General features: G+C 36.7%; 1 protein-coding gene across 1 annotated transcript; it reads left to right on the top strand.

Annotated features, from left to right (window-relative positions):
* The first annotated feature begins 976 nt into the window (after positions 1-976).
* LOC113669064 (choline transporter-like protein 4) lies at positions 977-19972 on the top strand. Its single transcript, XM_027185054.2, has 28 exons — positions 977-1227; positions 2388-2436; positions 3361-3434; positions 4058-4108; positions 4655-4685; positions 5166-5265; positions 6418-6528; positions 6838-6898; positions 7484-7601; positions 8045-8087; positions 8200-8240; positions 8885-8935; positions 9065-9126; positions 10015-10143; positions 10823-10922; positions 11066-11158; positions 11660-11735; positions 11869-11936; positions 12327-12456; positions 12645-12691; positions 13408-13502; positions 14656-14695; positions 14961-15030; positions 15494-15567; positions 15924-15994; positions 16709-16773; positions 17438-17522; positions 18089-19972. The coding sequence occupies exons 1-28, from the start codon at positions 1134-1136 to the stop codon at positions 18196-18198; spliced, it is 2139 nt and encodes a 712-aa protein (XP_027040855.2). The 5' UTR covers positions 977-1133; the 3' UTR covers positions 18199-19972.
* The last annotated feature ends 718 nt before the right edge of the window (positions 19973-20690 follow it).

Genomic DNA, 20690 nt, shown 5'->3' with positions numbered 1-20690 from the left:
GGCGCAGGTGAGAAGAAATCTGGATCTGGAGGAGGGAGTGATCTTCGTGTTTGACGGAGCGCCAGCCCGCCGAAACCCGGTCATTGACGCCCCAAACACAGAGCTTAAAATGCCTCCCTCTAAAGTCCTTTGCTCAACATCGTGGAGAAGGCCATAAGCTTACCATTTTCCTAAACCTAATAAACATTATTATCACGAAATCCCGGCATTGTGTAAGTTATCACTAAAAGAAATGAAGGAATAAGAAAAAATAAACTATTTTAAAGGAAGGAAGGTTAGATATTATCTAAACAAAATCAAAATGTCAAAGGCGTCATGTTACGCCCTTTTGCCTGCGCCAAGTTTGACGAAGCTTGACTTGATGGTCAGTCCATATCAATTACGGATAAGTGAATCTAAACTATCTGTAATGGAAAACGTGTGAATAAGTGATGCCTGTGAGTCAAAATTTTGAGTTGTTTGGGTTAGAATTTATCTTAATCGTCATGAGCTTTTTTAGAGTTTTTGTACAACTGAATAAGACTTCCACGTTTTTTTCCCCCCAGCACATCTCATTGGAAATTGACTCACTTTCCATATCCCCTCTGTTGAAGTTCACCATGAAATTTTTGAGGATATAAAAAATGTGTAGGAAACCCGTTTAAGTTTTTACCCCCGGAAAAATGCTAAAATTACTTTGGCCTCGAGGTCTCCCATTTCGTGACGAGTATGTGAATTTAGCCGGGGGCAGCTGTGCCTAATTTTTTTCCTTGAAAAGGTTTTAAAGGCTCTCGAAGCGGAATTCATTTAAACAATCAAGCAAGCCCTATAGTAAGATCTCCAAGTACAGATCCATCATGTTGCTTGGATCTTTTTTCAACAGCAAACGTTTAAGTTCGTTCGTCATTCCGCTTTGTTGCTACTAGCGACGATGTATGTTAGGGATAAACAATAGACGTCAGACAGCTCCTCACAAAGGACTTCTGCATTAGCACGTGATATGTGTCATCCAATGACGTGAGCGGACTAATTTTACATGAAAGCTCATCTACTTTCCGCTTTCAGTAAAGTATCACGACGTCATATCTTTTCGTGGTTTATAACGTTGAACTCTCATTTAAGACAGTTTTTGAGCAGCAGTGTCTTTGACGAAGATGGGTTGTTGTGGAAAAAATAGCGACGATGAAAGGACTGATAATGTGGAGATGAAAGGAGGGGATAAGAGAGGCGGAAAAGCTGGCAAGTGGGGTACGTGTGTACAAAGTTTAGCTCTGTAAACAAACGCGATATTAGCTTAACTTGGTAGTTTCATCCGAGGATGTTACTTCTTATTTCCAGGCTAACAATATTCGATTTTAAGGGTTACAGTTGCAGTTGCGATGTGTACTGGAAATTATACTGTATTAAAGAGCGGGCAAACTAAGATGAATACCTAAAAATACCTAAAAAAAAGTGCATCGCGCCTTGCAATTGAATGAGTTAATCGCGGTGGCTCGCAATTAAATTTTAGTCCGTTTTATTGAGATGTCCTAAGGCTAAATTTTACTTAACTACCATTTACAACAATTTTTACAAATCCTTTTAGATGTAATTGACTGGGTAGATGTGTAATTTGCCCTTCTTACGTACGCGCGTGATCTTCATGTATCACAACGGTGAAATTTGATTGCCCCCTAACAACAACTTCCTTGTTCGGACAGGATCCTCGTAAATGCATCTTTGAAAAATCAGTGCAGCTCGAGAGTTAGTCGCAGTTAATGTTAGATCGATTTTCTCATTGAATAGAGATCTGCTTCAGGAACATGTTGATGTTATATGCATGCAAAACTTTGTTATGTGAAATGTATAAGTGAGGTGTGTTGACCGACACGATACAATAATCCTGTTCACACAACATTTCGTGTGCAAAGACAGCAAATAACCTGTTTTGGCCGGTAGGATTATGACGAAGCTATACAAGGCAGTCACAGGCTTGAAGTGTAAGGGGAAATTTGCCACCTGATAGTTTGATGTTCCAATTTTTTGCCAAATTAGGTTTATATTTTACATTTAGTAAACACTGCTCAGCAGTAACAAATGTCTCAGACTTTTAGCTTTAGGGAATGTTGCACTTATAAATTGCCAAGGGAAAAGGAAATGGTGATGATGAAACTGCACAGGCCCAATGGTAAAGTCTGATAGTAAATTGCTAAATAGCTTGAGCTGGGTCCACATTATTTTACAAGTAAACAATTCAGCCAGAAAATTGATCTACCAGACCCATCAGAATTGTTCACTAAGGTGGGGGTGAGTAGTGGTTGTTTACTTCCATTTCAGTAAATAATTTATAATTATTTACACAAGCTATTTCTTACTTGCCTATGTTTATATCATCAACAAGTTCTTGATAATTTTTTCTCTAACTATAGGAAATCCTAAACCATTTGATCCAACATTTAATGGGCCAATAAAAAACAGGTAAATGTGTACTGGTTCCTAACAGTCTTGCATAATGCTAAGAAAATATCTTGATTACTTCCCTTTGAATAGCTATATAAGTAAATGATACCTTAGCAGATGTATACAGAATTTCAGAACAGCAATTGTCAGTATCAAATGGGAAACAGCTGTTTGTTTGGAGTCTCAGTATGTATAAAGCATAAACAGCATCAACTAATGCGACCTCTTTGAAAATGAGACACAATTAATATAGGTAGTTCTTGCAATATCTGAGGTTTCTATACCAAACTAAGCTACACATATTTCTCATTTAACAAGTGTAAACCATAGGGTAAGTGTTGTACATCTGTGTTTAAATACCACCATAAATGTATTTTGTATTTGACTTTTATAAATGTCATTCAAAACAAGTGTTCAGTGTTTTTTAAGAATGCAAGGTGATTATTGCTGGGAATTACTTCTAAACATGTGGACACAAGAAAGTAGAATTTATCAGTATATGGAATGTGGCTGTTCTCTGCAGAAAAAGCCAATCAGGGGAATTAGAAAACTAATCTGCAGACAATATTAATCAGTTTGTGGTTTGGAGGTGTATTTGTGGGTCCTGAACTTTATTGTGATTGGTCACTGCCCAATTGACCTGTCTGGAGAGAATTATAATGTTCATGGTTCTCTGAGAGTTTTAGTTACAGTAGCTATAAAGAAAGAAATGATGTTATCTTGCTCAGGCTGATATAGAAATGCATGCTCTTTTATTGATTTATGTGAGGGGAAAATTTAAGAAAAGAAAGAAATAAAGTGAATCAAAGGGATTCATTTAGTTGTTCTCTCTGAGAAACATAAATTTAAGTGAAACTAATAGGCTATGGTTCAATGGGTTGTTATGTCTGATTTGATATCAAATGGCCCACAATTTTAATGATTATATTTTGGCTTTTTTAGGAGCTGCACTGACTGTATATGTTGCATTCTCTTTGTTCTTTACATTGTTGGCATGATAGCCCTGGGAATTGTAGGTTAGTACATCATATTATATTTTCTTAATATATTTGTAACTCTAATGATGACTACTGCTCACAGTATGGAAACTTCAGTCACTGGTACCAACAACAATGCCTCTCAAGACTATACTCATACATACAATCAGACTACAATGTTGCATGAGAGACATGTAGTTTTTGACTGTGTGTGCCTTTACTGTATACTGAAGAGAATGTTTAGTATAAGGTTTATCATACCCTTGAGCAGGCTCTTCCTTTGTTCCAAAAACCTTTCTTTCAAAATGAGGCTAGGTGCAGAACCTAGATCTCTTTACATCAAAGGCTTCACACTTTATTACCCCAAACTTGAAAGCCAAGGCTTTAAGCATCTTGGAAATGACCTATTGTTAAAATGTACACAAAAGATGTTTGATATAACTTAACAAGGCTACAATGCAAATTAAATATGCTAGTTACTGTGTGAATTGTTCTTAGCTATTGTTGACTTGTTGAGATCTGAAGTCAGATTAAAAGGAGAATATGTACATATATATATATATATATATATATATATATATATATATATATATATATATACATATGTATTGATATATAAATTTCTGGGTGTTAACAATGTTTGCTGAACATTTTTATCGCAGCATATATAAAAGGTAATCCATACAAGCTGCTGAATTCTGTTGATTCTGATGGTAAGTGGCTACACATGAAATTGATTTTACACTCAGGGGAAATGTTTTGGTATTTGTTTTCTTAGAGATTATATAAACAATTCCTCCTTTAACGGTTTTTTATAGTATTGTATTTGGATATAACCACTGGTTGATGTTAAATTTGTGAGATTACTTTACAGGAAAGCATGTTGTTGTATGGAATGAATTTTAGGTCAAAACATTTTTTTAAACCAGTTTGATTTATATTTTCCTGTTGTTCCATTACATTATAACAAACAAATTCATTTTTAAAAAACTGTGAAATAAAACAGAATTTGACTTATTTAATTAACCTGAAATCATTTTCAACTACAATCATGATCAAATTTAATTAGTTGTAAGCTTCCTAACAATTTTCTTTGTATTGACTTTTTTTTTCATTTTGGAGCAGCATTGATTGTTATTGAATAAAATTGTTTGGAACAAAATAAATTTTTTTCATGGACAGATCAATGCATCATCACTTTTACTTAAGACAAAGCATTAAATTTCAATCTGTAATCATTAAGACATGTCTTCTTTTAGGAAATATCTGTGGTTACGATGAGATTGTCAAGTAAGTTCATTATCTTGATATGTATTTTGTACAGGACAACAGGATAATGATTGTTTTACTTAAGACTGGTGGATGTCACTGGCAACTTTTTCTGATACTAGAGCTGAATATTTTGTCCTCTTTTCAGCTTGAATTTAGATGTTCCTGGAAACTTAATTGCACATTTTCCTGCAAAAATACATCTATCACAGTATTGTTCAAAATTTTATATTTTCACATTCACAACTTTATTGATCAGAACGTAGCTTATTGGAAAAAAAATGTAATTAAAAAAGATTCCAATGAAATTGTGAAATTTGACATTGCAGTAGGTGTGGTCAAAATCCACCATTTTCACTTATTCTCAAAGAGAACTGAGGATCAGGGTGTCAGGGACTATCAACTTACATTTGAACAGTACTGCTTGTTCAAGTAATCACAAATGAGATATGTATGATGCTATCACGATGTTCCTTTTAATATTAACATTTTGCTTTGAAGGGATCGGCCTAAACTGGTTTTCTTTGACTTGACGGAATGTCTTCCTGCAGTCACTCAAGTTGCAACCAATCTCTTTGGGGCATCTTGTCCCACAAAACAGGTGATTATGATGAATAACTTAAAATCCAACTTATATGAGCCCTCCACTCCCTGCTTGGAACTCTTCCCATTTTTTAATCCATCTAAATGGTACCTTTGAGACAAGGTTAAAGGGTATACTATCTTCTTTTTAATAAGTACCTCCCACACCACTTCTCTGACTTGTTGTATTAATACAGTGGTCTAAACACTTGGGTACATGGAGAAAAGGACACTTGGGTCATTTAATTTGGAATTGTTATTTAAAATTTATAATTCATCAGTTGTTGATGCAATCAAATTTAATTAACAATCCTGTGTGCAAATCAATTTCTGGCCATTATAGCCTGATAACCAATCTGCCAAATGTCATGAGCATCTCATTTCCCCATTCAATTTCACCCCTGAATTAAATCAAAGAACACAAGAATAAAGGAAATGATCACCAATGGAGAAGCTCTTGATTGTTAAGCAGATTCTCATGGTCAACATTTTAAAAAATATATGAAGAACATGACAGGGAATATGCATACTAATGTTGGATTATAAAGGGTTAAATTTTTTATGAAATTTTTTCAGAGTAGAGAACCTTAGATGAAGAATGGTGAATGACATTTACAAACAGTACTTTTGAGCACATTGCACTGATGATAATCCTAAGGCTAAAAAATTCATTAGTCATTGCACTTATATTTGTGATTTTTTAATTTCTTATGTATAACAGGAAATTGTATGAAGTCAAGTGTACTTTGGTGTTTTGAAAATATTTCAAAATATCTCAAGCTTAAGGCATGATACATGATTTTGTCGTGTTCTCAATAAAATCACAAACTTAGGTTACTTTGAACTTTCCAATTTTTTTTTTTCAAATTTTATCATGTTTTAGAAACTTATCAAATTTCAGGCAAAGGTGATGTCAAAATCCTTTATTGCTTTCTGTTACCTACTTCTTCACTCATCATTAATCAATCAGGAAGATGATAATTCATTATAACAATATGATACAAATGAATGAAACAAGTTATGAAACAAGTTTTGGGGATGGTGTTACCTGGTTTTCAATAATGAAATCAACTAAGTTATAATAAGTGATAAATTTAAGAAAATTGCTCATGACCATGTTGCTTTATGTTATTAATTAAAATGTATTTTTTTGCAATTCACCCTGTTCTAGCGCTGTGTGAAGAGTTGCCCTGACAAAAATGCTTTTGCACTCACTGGGAATGTATCAGACCTTGTTTGTGACTATGACATTGATGTCAACAGTTTAAATCCATCTTATCAGGTAATTTCTGTTAGCTTTCAACCCATAAAAATATAAGTAAATTTATCGCTGGATCTAAAATTATAATAAATGTGGCATGAGCATTTTAGCTCAGAAAGTACTTTTCATCTGATATTGTCTTATTGTTTGCACCTTTTGGATTGTTCATGAAGTTTAATATTTATTGTATCTTTCACACTTGACTATCTCTAATGATTTTTTTAGCAGTGTATTTTGCATTTTTTAAGTGTAAATTCTCTACTGGTTTTTTGGCCAAGCCCCTTGGGGATCTCAACACAATTTATCTTGGTGTTGTTTATAACTTAACAGGAGCGCTTAGACTTAGTCAGAAACAAGAGGTGTGCTCCATATATCCTCAAAAGTTCTGATGGTGAGTATATGAAATATAATGTTTGTTAATATTATGACATAAAGATGAGCTTTACATAGAGACAGAAGCATATAACCTATAGACACTCTTGGTTATGTACTTTTGAGTGAGGCTAATAAAGGGCCAGTAGAAGAGACTCAATAGGTTGTGTACTCAGACCTTAAGACTTATGTGCTGTGAGTCTGTATTTTTTTATGGCTTTTTTTTCATTTATTTGCTTAATTATGGAAGGAGGAAATGCACTAAAACATTGTTACATCAATAATACAAGGAAGGGCAGGAAGTGGGTAGAGCCAATGGAAGATTAAGGCAGTTCTTACAACAGTTTTTTTTATATTTTATGTCTTAGGTACCTGACCAATAAAATTTTATAATTTTGGTTTTATTAACTCAATCAGTTTGACAAAACCAAATTATCTTGTATATCAACCTCCCCCCCCCCCCTTTTGCAATGCAGCACCACTATTTCTTCAGAAATGTATTATTTATTCAATAAAATTTTACTCATGGAGGACACAAACACCTTCTGTTTTAACATAATTGAAAATAGCTTTAAGATATCTATGCATTTGCTTTGTTTAACAGTCCTGAACCGTTGCATACCAACACTAGTTGGAGATGCATTAACAACCAGTTTGGGAGATCAGCTGCAATCAGCAGATGGATCAAATGTCACTGCTGAAGAAGTAAAAGAAGGATCTCTGTAAGGAAACACTGAACCATCCAGTTTGCAACAGACTTAAGAATAAGCTATGAACCTCAAAGGGGATTTATTTTCAACAAACATTTGCTGTTTCCGTCTAGTATCAGAATTTTTGTATTTAACTTGTGCCTCATCCTGTAAACCGTACAAGTGACCAGCATTTAATTTCTCCTTACAGTAATCTTTCTGAATAATTTACTAAGATTATGAGAACAAAGGAAGTGATTGCCAACCAATCAAGTTTTGATTGTTAAAGAAATTCTCCTTGTCTGTACCAAAGGAAATGTATGGAGAACAGTATGGAGAATATGGATACTGATGTAAGGGTGTAAAGGGCTAATACAAGTGTTTCATCGGCTCACCATCACAAAACAATATTAATTAGGAAATAATCATGTAACTGCAGGTTTGAAACTTACTAATCTTTGGTTTACCTTCTTTAGAGCTGTTCAGGCATTGCTGAACCTGCAGAACCTCGGTCAGAAGGTAGGAACAATTTAAACTTAAGATAATACTTCTCAGCCTTCTGTTATCTGCACCTGTGCTTAGATACATTAACATCAAAGTAACAATTTTTGCTTTTTAATGTTTGCGGTAGATCATACAAGATGTGCAGGAATCCTGGTACTGGATTCTGGCGTAAGTACAGTGACAAAACATCACAGCTAGATATTTTTTTGGTTTCTTGGTTGGCTAGTGATAAATTTTGGATGAACACTTTGCAAGGTTGTTGATTGATATATCCAGTTGTATACCCAATATTCCTTTTTACAAACCTCATTCTTCATAGGCACTACTACTGCTTTTTTATTGCGGCCACCTGAACTCTGTTCTTTTTGTATAAATTAGTAGCTATCTATTAGTTGAAGAGTAATGCCTGAAATGAAAGATATATTTCCTTTGTGAATTTTGATTGGCTGTGAAAAACTCGTGTTAAGTATGTAAAACCACCAGTTGTTCCTTGTTTTGTGTGTATGATGTACAGGTAACGTTGCATTAACCCTTTCACTCCCACAAGTGACCAAGACAGAATTTCTCCTTACAATATCAATACAATATCAAGCAGGCAAGTGATGAGAATAGAGAAGAATGTCAATCATGGGATGATTAGTTGATCCAATACCAAATTCTCTGAACTAACATCATAAGAATTGTATGGCAGATAGTACGGAGAATTACTAATTAGATCTTGGGAGTGAAAGGGTTAAGGTAGTAGAGCAAGTTTGGGCTTACGATCTTGGTGAGATTGAATGCACAGCTGACTGAGTGTCTTGTTTAAACAGCGCCATGGGAATTGCGATGGTGGCTTCTTTCTTGTATATTATTGTCATGAGGTGAGACTGCAGATACTTGATTTGTTTTTTGATGTGATAATGTGATAATTATGGCTCTTTTTTAAAGTGCAACAGAGTAAAACAAAAACACACCAATTAAACTTCATATCGGTGGAATTTCATTTTCAGGTGGATTGCTGGACTTGTGGTGTGGGTGACCATCTATGCTGTTTTGACTGCACTTGGCTTCTGTAAGTGTGAAATTTAATGTTTAACTTAATACAGTCCAAAGCTGATAATGTGCTAGTAGAGTGGACTTCAGAAAAAAGTCACCCCAGCCACCACTTGCTTGAAGCCTATTTTTCACTTCTGTTATTGAATTCTTCTGGGAAATTGTTTGGTAAGTAAATGAAAACTTCCATAGGAGAACATATAGGAACTAGTTCCTGTTTTTGAGAGAATTCTGTTCACCTGCCATTTTTCAGCCATTCTGTTGAGTTGGGCAGCTGTTTGAGCTGTTTTGGAAGCTGTTCCTCATCCATCAAATAGGTTCTGACATCCGTTGGGGAAATATTGCATCATTTGAACAAGTTTAGGAGCCTCTTAAACAGTTTTGGCTTCCTCCACCTAGTAAAATTTGTGAAGATCTTTTTTCCACAGCTGAGGGCTGGGATTACTGTGGTAGAGACAAGGCTATAGTCTTTTGTTGTTAGTATTTTATTGATGACAAGTCAGGGACAATTTTAGAGGATGTTCAAGAAATACAATATAGTGGAATCCCATCATCTTTTTAAAGGAGGGTTTTAGAATAGTCACGGTCTTGAGTGACAAACTCTTCAATCTTGCAGAAAATAAATTACAATTTTCTATACAGGCTCAGGAAATTGCAATAAAATTAATTTTAATTTGGCTGCAGCCCAAAAATTAAGTGCCTTGTTACTGGAAAATGTTTGATACAATTAATGATGTGAATTATTTTTATTCAGATGATATGGGTGGAGTGCGTGTAAATCCACTTTTTAATATTTAGCAGCACCTTTAAGACTGAGAAGAGCTCTTTATGGATAGTCACGACAGGTGGTAATCAACACACTGAAATTCATGCAATATATATATATATATTTTTTTTTAACATTTAGCTGTTTATTATTCATGGACAAAGTACAAAGAACTGTCATCCAACTCTGGTAACACCACAATCACTGTTCTGAGTGTGTCCTCTGGTCTTGATTCATATGCTAACAGTGAAAAAACTTGGTACTGGCTGAGTAAGTAAAAACACTTATTTTATGCATACAATGCTGTAGCTCTTCCCTCCTACCAATGTCCAAGATGCAAAATTAAATTTTTAATGCAATTAATAGCACTTATGGCAAAATTCTAGTCTCAAATATTCAATTTTGTATTGTTAGCCGACTTGTCATATAGACTAATAGTCATAGACTGTGCTGTCTTTCTCTTGGGCACTGATGGCCTTGGGGAGGCACTAGTACTAATGGTGGGTAGGAGTGTGTGGCAAACCTCTCAAAATGGTTACCTTATTTTAGACTATAACACAGTGTACCAGTTTGCAACTTTTCCATCCTATTCAAGGTCTGACAAAAATTCAACAATCTATTTGAGGCAATCCTTAAATTAATACATGTAACTACTTATGTTTCACTCATGATGAGTGACAATGCCTTTGATGTTGAATATATTTTGGTTGTGGCATTGCTTGAAATCAGTTTGTGCACACTTTTGACATTTTTAATTTGTTACCATATTCTGAAACAGGGGAACTTTAAAATTAAAATTTGGCCAAAAATTTAAACCAAGGCAGAAAAAAGAGAAGGTTTAGTAAAAGCTTAGGAAGTTATCTGTGGCACTCCTTGTGTAAAATCATCATAATGAAAACGTCTGTCTATAATATGCAGATGAAGTGACAGTCATTTCCTTGTGTTGCAGCTATTATTCTTGGGGTTATCCTTGGAATTCTGGTGTTGATTCTGCTGGCTTTATACAAGAGGATTTCTATTGCAATTCAGATCATCAAAGAGGGAAGCAGGTATGATGACTGCACCCACATTCTTCCTTGAATGTCACAACATTGCGTTGTTGTTAATGCAATCTATGTTTTCATGCATTTAATGTGAATTGTATGTATGTTTTCATTTTCATTTCAAAATGTAATTTCCTTTGCTCTTGTAGGGCTGTATCTGCCATGCCATTTAGTCTGTTTTTCCCTGTTATTCCTTGGCTGCTCCAGATCTTACTGTTTGGATGGTTTGTTGGTGTCTTAGCGTATCCTTTGACTTTTGAAATGTTGTTTAACTTTAACATTGGCGGTTACTAGTTAACAACTGCAAGGCTGGATGTGTTGTGGGTTTGGGGGGTGTGATTGGATGTTTGGGTGGGGTTCATTTGGGTGATAAAATTATACACCCTTTTTAGACTCCAGACTCCTAAAACCACGCCCTCAGTGGTGAGCTGGGGGCTGGTTATCCCAGGGGCTGTCATGAGCACAGTGACCAACCCCTGCCCCCAAATTTTTAAGTTGATGCACCATTCCTCTTTTTCTCCACATTTCTACCTATGCTGTGATTTTCACCATCATCACAGTCACAAACACGGTTCCAGTTATAGCAGACCATTTTGTTTCACTTTTCACTTGATTTCCTCACAATACAGTCCTCTGTTCTCATAACATCAAGTGTTGCCGAGCTTGCATTATCTCTCATTGTCACAGAAGATCGAATTTTTGTTTATACCAACTGTCTTAATTGACCTCCTTAACAATTAAAGCTTCCTTGTCACTGCTGGTGATCCACAGTACCAAGTTGTGTCCAACGACACTCAAAATGGACAAGTGTGTACTCAGGTGGAGATATTTGAATGCTTTTGGGTTTCCTTCGCTTGAATTCCCCAAAACTCCTTTGATTTCTCCAAAACTTCTTTGTTGATGAGTTGGGATCTAAGCCTTTCTTGTCTAATTCTCTGTCGATCATTTCTAGGAAATAAAAGATGCAATAGGATCTGCCAGCAACTATACATGCAATTTTGTGGACTTTGCAAACGATGAGTGAGTAACAAAGTCTTGACTTCCTCGAAACGAAGTGCCATGATTATTTAACAATGAACATTTCCATAGCTGGTGAACACATCTTTCTACTTCTCTGTGGCCCTGACATACATACTTGAACTAGTTTCACTCTGGCGAAGGATTAACGCTCGAAACTTCAGCTATAGAAACTCTTTACGGTGACCGATTTACATTGGATAAAGTGGATAAAACCAAACTTATTAGACTAGGCCAATGACACACGGGAATATATGTAAAGGTGCTAGTCACTTGTAAAAGTAACTTGTTATTTTACTGGTCAAATCGAACAGATTGGTCCTCCGCCGGCCAGATCATTCACTTAGATACAAGAGCTGTTAAGAATCTTTCTTTTTCATCTATCTCTTCCAGCCATTTGTTCCGCATGCAAGTCTACCATCTGTTTGGCTGGTTCTGGCTCATGAATTTCATCATTGCCCTAGGCCAGTGTGCACTGGCGGGTGCATTTGCCTCCTATTACTGGGCTTGGGACAAGAAGACCGTGAGTGTTCACAAAAAGTTGTTTTTTGTTTTTTCTTAGTAAAATTACGTGAATCTGCAGTTGATTCTTTGTGTTGGTTCACAGTTTTTTGTAATTTATTTTTTGGCTTTTTTCACTACTTGAACGCTTTATTTCTTGACTGGGAAATGTACTGCCAAACTAATTTTGTTGTTCAATCTGTATCGCAGGACATACCAAAATTTGCAGTGACAGCATCATTCTTCCGAACTCTAAGGTAGGATATTTTACATGAAATTGTTGTAGAACTTTATCTCTTAGTCATGTTTTGTGTAAACTACCCAGGTAACTTCGTAACGCTGATATTTCGTTTTTTTCTGATATTTTTTTCCTCTCTTATGGACTCTCCTGGACTGTATTTGAAGCTTTGACTGCAATTTGTTATTGTAAATGCAACCTTTTATTGCTTTACTTTCGTCGCACTGTGATCGGTTATTGTGAACTCCACCAATCTACTCCTTTTGTGTTCTTCAACGGCTCTGTCTTATACCGCTCAACGTCTCTGCCGGCCTCTTCGTAAGATATTCAGTGTAATCATAACAGTTAAGAGTAATTATCAGAGCGCCATGCGATTGGGTTTGGTTTTTAATCTGAAAGTGGTGCGAGTTTTCTGGAACAATTTCTCATCGAAGTAAAGCAAAGCCAAATTAACTCCGGGTTACTTTCGACCCTGAATTGAAAATTGTCCAAATACTAGTCGCTGATAATTCCCTCTGTCAGCTGCACCTCCACGTAATGGCCCTTTGTCCACCGCTATTTCCGTGTCTAATTGGATATGGAAGGGAAAAAACCCTGGGATCTAAGACGAGAACAAATAACAAACTAAACCCACATGTGACGCCGGATTCAGGGCTCGAACCCAGGTCATAGCGAGTTGGTGAAGTGATAGAGCAATCAAATTTACCACTACTCTCTCTCTCTCTCTCTCTGAAGGTACCATACTGGTTCACTGGCCTTCGGGTCTCTTATCATTGCCATCGTTCAGTTGATCCGAGCAGCACTGGAGTACATCGATCACAAGCTCAGAGGTAACGTCTGTATGTTGTATATCCCCGGGTTTTACGGTCATTTCGCCCCTAGTCACTTCGCTTCAACCAAAAGTCAGTTCGCTCCATAATCGAAGTTAGTTCGCTCCATTTTACAAGTCAAGTGTATATGTGCTTACAAGATTGTACTTGCCTAACTGATGTTATACGATCTTGACGACATGTTTGTAATTGTTCGTTTCACTGGCTCTAATCTCTCTCTGTCCCCCATGCCATGCCTATGTTGTTGGTACGCTCAAAATGCGCTCGAATTTCAAGAGGTGTATATATGCTTACAAGATTGTATGTTATAGTCGTCCGATTTATTAATACGATCTTGATGCACTCAAAATGCGCTCATATTTCAAGTGTATATATGCTTACAAGATTGTGCGTTATAGTCGTCCGATTTATAAATACGATCTTGACGCCATGCCGATGTTGTTGATGCGCTCGTTGATCGATTGTCGATTGAATTTCAAAAACTTAAACGAACGGTCCGCTAAGCGGTTGCTGAAAGCCTACTCTTACCTGAATGCACCGAGGGACTAGGCTGATAAACCATCACAAACAAAAAACAAACGGCTCCTTTAGGAGCCACCAAATGATCAACAATGCAATACATGCCAATACATAGAATGCATGCAGCAAAAACTGAAAACATGACAATTCTTTCCATAAAAATATAAATTCCTTGAAAAAGCCGAAGAATTTACGCAAACTTAAGTTTATCTTTATTCAAACTCGTAACCTTTTCTAAAAGGGGGTTTCGAGGGATTACAACTCATAAGAATTCGTGTTGAGGAAATTAATCGAACGAAATGATATTTCGTGTTACCAAGTGTAAGCGAACGCGATTGGAAGCTGCATTAGTTAATAAATCTGAACTGACACAAGTTCAAAATCAGTCCAACCCCAACATCAAACAAAAAGTTCATGACAATATTTCACCAATTTCTTACATGGAGCGAAGTAACTTTTGTACGGAGCGAAGTAACTGTTGTATGGAGCGAAGTGACTTCGATTATGCAGCGAACTGCCTTTTTGGGGCGAAATGACCATGGGGCGTAATGACCGGATACCATCCCTGGGTAAGAACCATCGTGTTTTTATTTGTGAGTGTTCGGTGACTGATTGCTTCTTTTGTCTTTCTTAGGGCCAGGAGAGCAAAGTGAAATTACTAAGTACATCATAAAGTAAGTTGCTAACTGTTTTCTCTGCTAAATTCTCTCTGAATTCTTTCCTGTTTTTTAAGGCTTCGTGAACTATTCAACCCTAGTGAATTCCATCCCGTTGCGTCGTTGTAACAACTAGATGAATTTCAGCTATTTGAAAAGATTGTTAGAGGTTCTTTATTCGTTAAAATCGAATTTAGCAAAGTATCTTCGTTCCAAATAAATGCCTTTTTATAAATATTTTGAGGAAATCATGAGTAACTTGAATTTTTTCTTTAACTTCTAGGTGCCTTAAATGTTGCTTTTGGTGTTTGGAGAAGTTCCTGAAATTTCTCAACAAGAATGCTTACATTATGGTTTGTAAACGATTTGATAGAGTCATTTAGTTACTTAACGTTTTCCCCTCGTATTTTCATATTTTCCCCCTCTTTGTTATGGTTGATCCTGCCTCCTCTTAATTTTTTAATCAAATGTACTTGGCTGAGATGTTATTCGCAAATCTTGCGAAGAAAAGTGAACAACTTAAATCTTTTTACCTCCCAAGGTCGAATTAGTTATTCTCCGTACTGTCTGTTATACAGTTTTTATGATGTTAGTTCAGAGAATTCGGTATTAGATCAACTAATGATTCCCTGATTGATATTTTTCTTTATTCTCATCACTTGTCTGCTTGATATTGTATCGATATTGTAAGGAGAAATTCTGTCTTGGTCACTCAGGGGGGTGGAGATTTATTCTCGAATGTGTTCCTCTGCTTGTGTACCCATAAACAACAGAAAGATTAAAGCATGGACTAATTTGCCAACTCGTTTGATTCAGATTGCAGTACACGGCAAGAATTTTTGCGTCTCAGCAAAAGATGCTTTTTTCCTCCTGATGAGGAATATTTTGAGGTAAGGGCATCTTGGTGAAAAGCTTAATTATGTCGGGAAAGAATTCTCATGGTCAAATGAACCGAGTTGTGTAGGAGATCTTCAGAATAACAGGCTGTTATTTGCATAAGTTTCCGCTATCGACAATTTCACGGGGGTATCTTAGTCACAGTTGATTTGAGGATGCAACTGTTTAATAACAATTTTAATTTTCTCTGGTACAGAGACACGAGGGCGTAACTTTGTACATATTTGCAACAACGAGGCGGTATACTCCAAACCAAGTATCGATAATAATGTGGAGAGAATTACAGAGATTTTGTACCGGGAAGAAACTGATACCTGCTTTGGTGTTAATAATTTCTGTTCATTTGCAGAGTCGCCGTATTGGACAAAGTAACGGACTTTGTTCTGTTTCTTGGTCAGTTGACTATTGCTGCAGGCCTAGGTGAGTCTGTCTCCTTTCTGTTACAGCCTTAACTCCCACGAATGACCAAGAGAGAATTTCTCCTAACCAAATCAATGCAATATCAAACAGAACAGTTATGACAGTACAGAAAAATATCCATTGGGGGATTAGTAGTTGATTGAATACCAAATTCTCAGAACTAACATCATAAGAATTGCATGACAGACAGTAAGGAGAATTACTAATGAGATCTTGGGAATGAAAGGGTTAAAATAACTTGGAGGTTGATGTGTTGTTTGTAGTTCTCTACCTATGGTTTAGCCTAACACTTAATGAAAATGTACAAACCGTTTAGCCCTAATTTACAATTTTTGAATAAGGTAGATCAAAATCAAGTTGACCCCCACTCCTGGTTTAGTTGCACTAGTTTTTCCACTGAACCGGCCCTTAATTTCAATCGTAAAAAATGTAGCTGAATGTACCTTATTAAAATTTAAGTTGTATGTGGGAACAGCAATTCGTTACTTTCCATCCTTTCCGCGAGAACCACGCCTGGTTAAACTCGTTTCAAAATGGAGTATGTTCATAGGCTGTTAAGGAGAGTTTATAACAGGAAATCGTTCACTTAACTACTTGTCATGTATAGAAACGAAGGAGTCAATTTATTTTCTATCGTTTTCAAGTAGTTTTAATCATTAGCCATTCCGTCGTTGTATTTTTATTTATTATAGTTATCTGTTTATCCTTACACAGGTATTGGGAGCTTCTATTGGTTCGAACGACAAGAAAACCTCAACTATTACTTGGCCCCTGTCATTGTAAGTATTCTGTCTTATTTTTTATAAAGAAGTACAACTGTTTATGTCTCCAAGATGACATAAATTATATGCCAACTTTCTAAGTTTCTTGACAACGATATAAGCAAACCGCTAACAAGTTTTTCGTATCGGGGTTATGCAAATGAAGTGACCATGGGAGAGCTTTCCTTTCATTGATTACTGGAACTGATGGACAGGTTGACGGACACACGGGCAGACAGGTAGAAAAACAAACACAGACAGGTTGACGGGCAGAAAGGTAGAAAGACAGACAAACAGACAGTTAGACAGACAGACAGTTAGAGGGGCAGACAGGTAGAAACTGGCTAGAAAGACAGACAAGCAGACAGTTAGAGGGGTAGACAGGTAGAAAGACAGACAGACGGACGGACGGACAGACAGGTAGAAAGACAGACAAGCAGACAGTGAGAGGGGCAGACAGGTAGAAAGGTAGGAAGACAGACAGACAGACAGACGGACGGACAGACAGACAGACAAACAGACAGACAGACAGACAGACAGACAGACGGATAGACGGGCAGATAGACAGATCGGTAGGAAGACAGACATGATACATGTTTGTTTATTGATTCACCAAGGAATGAATGGGCTCGCCTCAAGGTTTGCATGTGTCCTCTTATTCTCCTGTATTGTGTTTTTCAAGATCATCGTTGTTGGCGCCTACATGATAGCATCAGCTTTCTTCAGTGTCTACAACATGGCTATTGATACGGTCTTCCTTTCATTCTGTAAGTTTGTTTTTTTTTTCGTAGTCGCGTTTGTAATGGGTTATTAGGTATGACAAGTCTTGTTAAAAAAAGCGGCACAGATTATAACAACGTTGCCGAAAATACCTCATGACTGTTTACCGAAATTGGGTATAAAGCGAGACGAGTTTCGTTTAACTTGTGTTTGTGCCCATTTTTTTAATTCCGTGTTTTGAGCGCTACATATCATACCTGGAAGATTTTGCCCTTTTTTCTCAACCAAAACTCATTGGTGGTGCAAAACATGTTCCCTTATTGGCAGGTAATGTTGTTCGAAGTAAATTAATATTTTTCCAGTTTTAGCTTTAACCGTTATTGACACTGTTCACAAAAATCAACATTTTTGTTAATCGGAATTGCTTAGACATGAATAGAATATTAGTAATGAATATTAGATCACTTTTTTCCGAAAGAAGCCACTAGCAAACTTTCAGCCGCAAGAGTGTGATGTATACCTTATGCGTGAGATCATTCGCTCATTCGCTCCTTTGCTCGCTCGCTTGCTCTTATATCTATTAAGTTTCTCGTTTTATTCTTGTTATATACAGTGGAGGATTCTGAGCGAAATGACGGCTCCCCGGAAAAGCCATACTACATGAGCAAGTCCCTGAGGAAGATAATTGGAAAGAAAAACAAGAAAAATTCAGACAGCGAATGAAATGGCTGCGGCCGGATCATCAGCGGTTAAACTTCAGATATGCCGCTGCTAAATTGACTATTACCATTTGCAATCGGTTCACTTGATTGGATGAGCAGTATTTATAGCCGAAATTTTATAGACCGATTGAAGGGAAAGACAGAGGTGACTACACTAACGAGATTCGACATTCGTTTTTAGTTATTTCTCTAAACTATTTTTCATAGCTAGTTTAATACTGAAAACCCTCTCTGTGGTGCGAGATGTTTCAAATAGAAGAGCCCGCGAGAATACTTCTACTTTTATTTAATGGGAAGTGAGGCTGTTTTTCGCCTTAGTGATTGGGAAGAGTAAACCAGTTTTGTACAAGGATAAACAGACAATTTTGACACAAACATTTTACTTAATATAATTTAATATTTTCACTTCTAAGTGCGGTAGAATCCATTTGGACATTAATGTATTATTGCTTCTCTCTTCCAAGTATTTTGGTCAAGTAGGGTTACAGATTATCGCTGGACGAAATCTTTGTACATACAAGGCTCTCGTCGCTGTAATTGAATTTGTGTAAAGCACGTTTCAATTTATTTTGTAGCATAGCTAGTAAATTTATCTAATCAAATTCAATTGCGCGAGCTTGCTTCATATTCGTATATTCATATGCACGCTCATGACGTCAGCAAACAAATCCCTCGGGGAAAAAATTTTTCTTCGGGTTGAAAATGTTATAAAACAATTGGTTCATACGTCAGCTGTACGTTCATCGAGATATGAAGCACTTGGGAAGTTTGGAGAGCACTCAAGAAGCTAGAGTTGCTCTCAGCTACGCCTCGAGCAACTCTTACGCATCTTTCGTGCTCTCCAAACTTCCCGCGTGCTTCGTATCTCGATGAACGCACGCTGACATATGAACCAATTGTTAAGTATTATTGTTAAACATAGACCAGGCCTGAATACAGACAGTGTGTAAATAGAGAACTTTATAAACTATGTTTTAGGTTGCAAATCGAGGTTTTTTCCACTTGCATTAGAGATGGAAAATTTCGGTCATCAAACGTGCTGGGAAAACGTCGCAGAAAAGCAACAAGGCTTCAAGGTCGTTTTCTTACACGTTTTGCTTTCCGTGTGTGTTGTGCGTGATTTTCGTGTCGCTATTCGTTGACCAAAGCCTCAGGACCCTAGCGACCGTTAAAGCTGACTAAGAGTCCCAAAAGGTTGGATGTTAAAGTAATAAGCTTTGCACCAAATGTTTGATTTAATTTTCATGTGTTGTGAGTATTGTGCAGTAGAAGGAAGTTTGCTTGCACGTAGAAGGTTTAATATTTATTTAACGTATTAGATCGATTGTTGTGTAACTTGTGGGTGAAGCCTCCCCCAGAACAGGGTTGTTTTGTGCATATAAATTATTTACTAGCAACCTGTACAAGCATTTGTTACTCTTTCCTTTTTGAGAGTCATTTATGCTGTACAGACAAGACAGTATAAGACTGGCTATTTTCTGCTGGGTATAGGCGCCATATGTGGTCATTAAATCCTTGCGCAAATGCTTGCAGAATATTCGCAATTCCAGTCAACAAACGCTTCATATGATATATAACTTGGCAAGCACTTTCGCAGAGCGTATGTTCAATGTTTTTTTGTTTTTTCTTTTTTTTTTTCGACTAAATAAGACGCTGCTTTCCCGTACTTTCCATGACTTTACAGGTCAATACAATTGAATCTTGTATTGTAAGTTGTTTAACCAAGAGATGGTTTGGAGTGTTAATAAAGAGCTTGCGTGGTGTTATTATCTATAGATTATCGTTTCAGAGCACGATAACGTAGAATTTTGTGTTGTAGTTGACTCTTAGACTGTCCACAAGTAATTTTTTATTGTAGACGCGTGTTCCGTGGAACTTTCTTTTCCTAGTCACGAATACAGTTTTTCCAGTTGTTAAGTAAGATTTCCCCAAACGGTAATCTTTTACAGACCCTGTGAGCTGAAATTGTTATTTCCTTCAAACAATGTAATCGCACTACAAGGAAAAGAAGAATGGAATGCATTGAGAGAGGATTGAGTCACTCATTATGGAGTCTTGTGGGGTGTGTTTTCTCCGTTTTGTCATCATTTTCTCATAAGGTAGCAATCTGTTCCCTTCGGATCGTATTCTTGTTTACCTCTCTTCGAAGGAAGTAATAGCAACTAAAGTTAGAACGGGTTAATTTAGTATTATGAACTGGGTTGATAACGTAAATTGGCCACCGTTTAGAGTTAAAAAGCTAATGTCTCGAGTGTTAGTCCTTCGTCAGGGCGCTTTAAAGTTAGAACGGTTGAGACCTTCCCAAGCCCCAAGCCCCAAGCCCCAAGCCCCAAGCCCCAACCATCACAGTTACTTAATTTATAGCCAGTAAAAGGAAAAAGAAAAAAAAAATAAGGAAAAATTCTTCATCGAAATTTGTGACAGGTTACTGAAAATGACGTCATAAATAAGGACACATTATGCAAACCTCAGACGAACACGTTTGATCAGCAT

This window comes from Pocillopora damicornis, chromosome 4 (assembly GCF_964200805.1).
Source record: "Pocillopora damicornis chromosome 4, jaPocDami1.2, whole genome shotgun sequence".
In the NCBI taxonomy this organism is placed as follows: domain Eukaryota; kingdom Metazoa; phylum Cnidaria; class Anthozoa; order Scleractinia; family Pocilloporidae; genus Pocillopora; species Pocillopora damicornis.
The sequence above is the reverse complement of the archived record's forward strand: the minus strand, read 5'-3'. Positions and strand labels throughout refer to the sequence as shown.